Raw genomic sequence first — 6,615 nt, forward strand, 5'->3', positions numbered from 1 at the left:
TGTAGTACTGACAAATGAAAGTAAAAAAAAAAATTAAAGTATTGACAATTAAAGTACTAAACAAAGCTGTAATACTGAAAAAAAATACTAAAAAGTTGTAGTATGTAATGACAAACAAAGTACTGAAAATTTAGTTGCAATTTAAAAAGTATACTAATTACAAAAAGCTCAAAATAAAAACTATGAATTTTTGTTTAACAACTTTAACGTTTTAGTGGTAATAAATAGCACATTTCCGATAAATATGGCTATAAATGTACACACAAAACAAGTACTTATACACAAGTTCGTAGTACAAAACTATAGTACTGACAGATGAAGTACGCTGACTTCTTGTAATCGTACACTGTTCCGTACTGCGAACAGTTCTTCTTGCAGCTCATCTGCATCCACAAGTAACTCTTGGGGTATCCCTTGTACCAATCATAAATGAAGTTTGTGGACATTGGCAGGTCGTCCACCCTGGTCCACGCGGATTGCGGGTCGTCACGTGAGAACCCGATCCACACGTAAGAGTTGGATATTCCCACGAGCTCGCACAGTATCCTGTTATAATGAGATTTGTAGTGATGTTAACTTATTTACTAGGTTATAAAATTGCAAAGTGTTACATCTAAAAGTATACTGCGATAAATTTTTATAGTTAAAAAAAGTATTTAACTATGCTAGTATTAAACAGTATTTAAAAATAGAAAATAACAAACTGTTTTTAAAGTGTTCTATTGCTTCCTTATAAAAGTAGTCAATCAATTGAAAAAGTTCTTAAAACATATTGAATATATTAAGCTTTTTATGTAATATTACGTTTAAAATAACTTAAACCCATTATACAAACAAAAAATTTAAATCAGTTTAAGAAGTAAATTTTACAAACGTTTTTTATAGGTTAATATAGGTTATATAAGAGCTTGGCTAAAACAAAGTTATCAGAGATATTTTTTATTTAAGATGATACAACATCTACATTATTGTCATTTTAATATTTTGAACAAAAGAAAACTAAAACTAAGAACAAACAAGGCGAAACAAAACATAAGTTAACTTTTATAGAAGTTGTTTTATTAAGATTAGTTAACTAAAATTTTTTAAATTTCTTTGACACGTCATAATGTGTTTTTTTTTGGTTCTTTAAGATTGTTTTGCTGTTTGCTTTATTATTGTTTTGATGAAACGAGTGACGCTTAGAAACTATTATAAACAATACTAACATTAGTTGTTTTTTTGTATTATTAAAACATTATTTTTACATTTGTCCCTTTAAAACAGGGTTTCCCAAAGTGGGCGATATCTCCCCCCTGGGGGCGATTTTAGTATTTCGGGGGGCGATAATTAGTAAGGGGGCGAAAGGGTGGGCGATAACTAGTAAGGGGGCGAAAAGGGGGCGATTTTAAAATTTTGGGTTGTCATAAAATTTTTACTTTTTATTTTGCTATTTTACTAATTTTAGCTTGCTATTAAATATTTGACCCTGTGGTAAAACTTAAACAAAAAAGTTTATTGTGTTTATGTAAAAAATAGAGAAAAAAATCAAGTACTTATGACTCATACTTTCATGTTAATTACATATTTTCAATTATATATTTTCTTATTTAACACTTACATAGATTATAGACGATCGGAATTCTTTACACTATTTTTTAACCTTACATATATGTTATTTAGGATCATAAATGGTTTGTAAAAATCTATGTTTTCTATATTAACTATCACCTCATGAAATTTCCAATTGTTTTTTGAAAAGTCATTAAGTTAGACTAAGAAATAAAACTATACAGGGTTGCCAATTTACCTAGAAAAACCTGGAATTTGACAATTTAGGCAAACATTTTTTTTAATCTAGAATTTTTAACATTTTCACCATATTAAGTAGTAAAATTTCGGTTTGACACAAAAAAGCTATCATATAGATAAAAATATGGATCCCTTCGTGGCAGATCTTTTTGAAGTAAACGACTCACAGGAAACCTTCTCAAACTTACAAACTGACCTTGAACTTAAAGTAATTTTTTCCAAAAAACGAAATGAAAGCTTTTGAACTCAACAAAAACTAACGCAAAAGTATCCAATCATTTGAGAGGAATTTAGATTGTTGTGTGTAGTTTTTTCTTCTAGCTATGTTGTTGAGAAAGCTTTCAGTTTAGTTATCAACATCTTAAGCAAAATATCTAATCTAGATATTTGTAAAGGAGGTGATTTGAGGCTTTATTTGACTGATTTAGAATCAGATTAGAAAAACTTGCAAGAATTCATGAACCTCATCCTTCGCATTATATTTGAATTCAGTACCAGACATTATTTTATGAAAGTTTTTTTATTTATTTGATCTTTTAAAATACTTCTTGTTTAACCTGGTTTGTATTGTATTTAAGTAGTCTTTTTATATTGAAAAATCTTTTAAGTTATTTATTCTATAGCAGGTTTGCATAATGCCTAATAAATATTAATTACGGTAGACTTCCTCTTAAGTTCGCACTTTTTACCCAAAAAAAGTGCAAACTTATACTTTCTTAAACTTAACTTAAATAAAGTCTATTACTAACTAAGTATTAATAAAACGAAAAATAAACAATGTTTAATAGCTTATATAGATCTTTTTTTATGACTGTTTGTTTTATGTTTTAGTTGATTTCATGTTTATTCATAACGTTATTGCATATAACATATTTAAATTTATCATTTTGTAAAAAAAATGGTAATAATTTTTGAGTTTAAACTTTTTTATTTTGTTCAAAGTGCGAATTGAAGAGAAAGTCTACTGTATTTATAAAATGTTTTATGTTTTAAATATGTTAATAGCTTTGTTTTGACCTGGTTAATTTTGTAGTTTATATTTGTCGATTTACATTACACTAAAAGTTTTTATAGCATAGTGGTTAAAGTATTTGTTTGAAAGAAATTTATTTGACATATTTTTGTTATTACTTGTTTAATCTGTATAAATAAAAAAGCCTTGATAACTATTAAAGTTTTTATTTCAAAAATTATTTTCGGTTTTAAAAGAGTACAGATTTGATGTCTCTATTTGAAATGCTTGAACTTTTTCATTTAAAAGATTATAAAACTCAAACTTATTTTTTAACTTGATTTATTACTGTTAAAAAATCTATATATTAAATAATTTTAAAGTATTAATACAACTGTTTTTTGTTTTATCTTATTTTTTAATATATTATCAATTAGAATATGTTGTTTATTTTAATAGTTGAACACTAGCTTTTAGTTTTTCACAATTTTTTTCTAGTAAATTATTATAGGCTAATAACTAGAGAAAAAATAAAATTAAACATTATTAAATAAGCAATAAAAAAGACTGCTACAGTTACAAAAGAAAGTTTTAACACAATTAAAAGATTTTTTTAATCGATTACTTTCTGTTCACAGAATTAACTGTAAAACATTTGATTTTTTTTAAATTTAAACGAAGTAAAAAAAAAGTTAAAATTAAGGTTTAGTTTCCTAAAAGTTATTTTAAGTCAAAAACTATTTAATGGTATTCTACTACAAAACATATAGTTTAAAAAGTTTAGAATTAAATTTTTAGTTTTACAACTAACTTGCTTAAAATATATCTCAGCATCGAAATTAATAATTTTACTGCATTAACAGAAAGTATTGATAAACCCACTTTTCATGTGAGATAATCAACCAGTCGGTCAAACTTCCTAAAACTGGATCAGCAACAATGTTTTAATATCTATTTTATTATGTTTAAAAAAATCTGTTCATTCTTTTATAGTTTTTTATTCTCTGGTATTTAATTTTAGAATATGCCTATTTATATAATACTTTAAGTATTTTGTGCGGCTTAATTAAGTTACTTAGTATTCACTCTAAATGTCCGAAATTCTTTAAATGGGAGATAGTTATAATGTAAGGTTTCAGTTAAGATTTCAGATTGGTAACTTACGGTCCAGATTCAATCAAATTTCGACCCGCCAAGTAACTTGAAACTACTTGTGCAAAATAAACAAAATTTAGTTTTTTGATGTTTATGATTTTGAAATACACTTTCAATTTGGTTTTTAGTTACTTTAGTATTTCCTAGATCACAATAATAGTAAATCATTTTATTACAATTATGCTCGAGTCTTTTAGTTTTCTACATGTTATTTTTGTAAATTATGCAGCCCGCAATTACATTTTTTAAACGAGTTGAAACAAGAAATGATTTTTAAGCTGACTACAAAAGTTGTCCACCACTACCCCAAAAGTTTCATTAGTTTCAAAACAATTCATATTTAAACAGGATTGATTACTGATTACACAAGGCTTTTTAATATTTAAGTATTTTTATACACTTCACTGGGCTTATAAGAAAACAACAGTAACTTATTTTCTCAAGCCCTGTAAACTATTTTGAACACAGCCGAAAAGGGCGTGTATAAGAAATACCAGACTAAATTACATTTCGAACACAATTTTTTGGCTCAAAAGTTTGTACTTAAGAGAAAAACTACTTTTTAAAATTGTGAGGGGCGATTATTTTTCAAATTTCTGAAAAGGGGGCGATTTAGTAAATGAGTTTGGGAAACCCTGCTTTAAAAGTTTAAATAGTTTTTAAAACCCGTTTTGTGGTGAAACCGATTGAATAACAAAATATTTGTATACAGTTTTTGTAGTTTTAAATAATTAATATGTTTAACTTTTTCTACTTACTTTCTATCAATCCTTGTACTTGTTCCGTCCATGACCAGGTTACCATTGTACGTGGACACACAATACGCCTGAGCTGCGTTCCAATTCGTCCATTTCTTAACAAATACGTAACTTAACTGTTCTAAAAATGATAGTTTGTATGTTTTATAACGCAAGAATAAACAAAAAACTGAAAGTAAGCGTTGTAAAATGTTTTTTACAATGTAACTAAAAAACTGTTTTTTTTTGTCTAAGATTTTTTAAACGCATGATGTTTGTTAACTTACTGTAAAGTAAAGAAAATTTAAAATTTTTGAGCGTTTAACATGAAGGTTTTAATTATAATAATTTTATCATCAAACTGCAAGCTTTCTGCGACTGATTTCGTTCCTATTGAAACTCGTCAGTCGGCAGCAAGTTTCAATGAGAACGAAATCCAAGTCTACGTTTACCGAAAGTTTGTGTCCTGTTGACCGAATTGGAATTGTCAAACCTTTATGTAAGCCTAAGCTTGTCTCAGGGAATATGAAAGTTCAGGTTTGGGCTGTTTAGACTTTAGCCAATGTTATCTTTGAAAAAGATGTAGTTGAAAACTTTAGTTTATTTAATTACTTGAATTATTTAAGTAAACAGTTTTATAGACAATTTCAATACTAAAACAAAAGCTTACAACAATTTTAAATAGTATTGTATGTTGTATTTTAAAAAGTTTGAATTGCAAAACTAACTTGTTTGTTTAAATAAGATTTATGAGAAAACGAAATATTTTTAAGTAGAAAATTATTATATTTCTAAAGATTTTTGTTTTTTCGGTGTAAAACTATATAACAACTAAATATTATAAATGTATAAGTGTAAGGTTTTGTTGTATACAATCAAAATCTATTTTAAATTCAAGTGTTTTTATCTAGTAAACTTTATATTATACCAATAAAGAAAAAACAGCCCAAAAAATCTATACTTAAATTGTTTTGTTGCTCAATCACCAAGAAACTATTCTTTTGTTAAAAAGTTCAATTATAAAACCAATTAAAACCAATCATAAAGCAAACTAACGGCTTTTACACACAAAAGGACTTGCAATCAAACTGGGTGTTAGTTGTCCAAGTAAACATTGTCTTACAGCGACACCTTGTGGTTGAAGTAAATTGTCACAAGTAAACATTACAAACTCATTATTACGTAATAATAAGCTGGTGTTTGTACTCACATTTTCGATCACTTGTATTCTACAACCTTAAATAAAAAATAAAAAACACTTTTGAACAAAAAGTAGTTAAAAAACCTTACAACTAAACACCCTTAATGAGCTTAATTTTTAATACAATTATAACAACTCTAGTTTTATAGCGATTTTATCAGTAATTAACCTAAATATCTTAAAAAATAGACAACTTAAATAATTGATATAAATAAAAATTTTGCAGCAAAAAAACATAGATAATTATTTGATAAAATACACAAAAAAAAATTGTTGTGCTTATCTGCTTGTACAAGACGTTGCAAAACTTAAACTAGTTCTAAAAGTAAAGTAGCTTTACTGCAAATAAGCTTGAATTAAACTTTTAAAACGTTTCACTAATTTTTTACAGACATTAAAGTTTAAGAGACAAATCCGTTTATCAAAGTACTTTATTTCGTTTAGCAATTTTCTTTTACTTTACATAAGTCAAATAGTTGTCTTTAAATGTCAAAATTACCGTAACAGCTTTTGTCTCTACTTTAACTAAAACAATATATTCAAGAATTTATAATTTCTTAATTAATGAGAACTTTTCAAAATTTGTTTAAATTGTTACTACCTGTTAGAAGCGCAATGATTTTTTCAAGTTGCTCGATTCTGGCTACCAGTTGAGCTGTAGTAACTGTCGATGTACCAGGTATGATGTTATTGCTTATAACTACATCCTGACCATTTATCTGTACCGGACGTGTCAGAACGAACATCAGTAGAATGAACAAAACTGCAAACTTTGTCAT

General features: G+C 26.7%; 1 protein-coding gene across 1 annotated transcript; it reads right to left on the minus strand.

Moving 5' to 3' along the window:
- Nucleotides 1-275: 275 nt before the first annotated feature.
- Nucleotides 276-6,615, minus strand: LOC145841192 (uncharacterized). The gene is made up of 4 exons (XM_082948562.1): nt 6,438-6,615; nt 5,692-5,766; nt 4,657-4,777; nt 276-546 (listed from the first exon to the last, which is right to left on the minus strand). Exons 1-4 carry the CDS (start codon nt 6,613-6,615, stop codon nt 276-278), a joined length of 645 nt encoding a protein of 214 aa, XP_082804688.1.

This window comes from Thalia democratica, chromosome 7 (assembly GCF_965202585.1).
Source record: "Thalia democratica chromosome 7, ktThaDemo2.hap1.1, whole genome shotgun sequence".
Taxonomy (NCBI): domain Eukaryota; kingdom Metazoa; phylum Chordata; class Thaliacea; order Salpida; family Salpidae; genus Thalia; species Thalia democratica.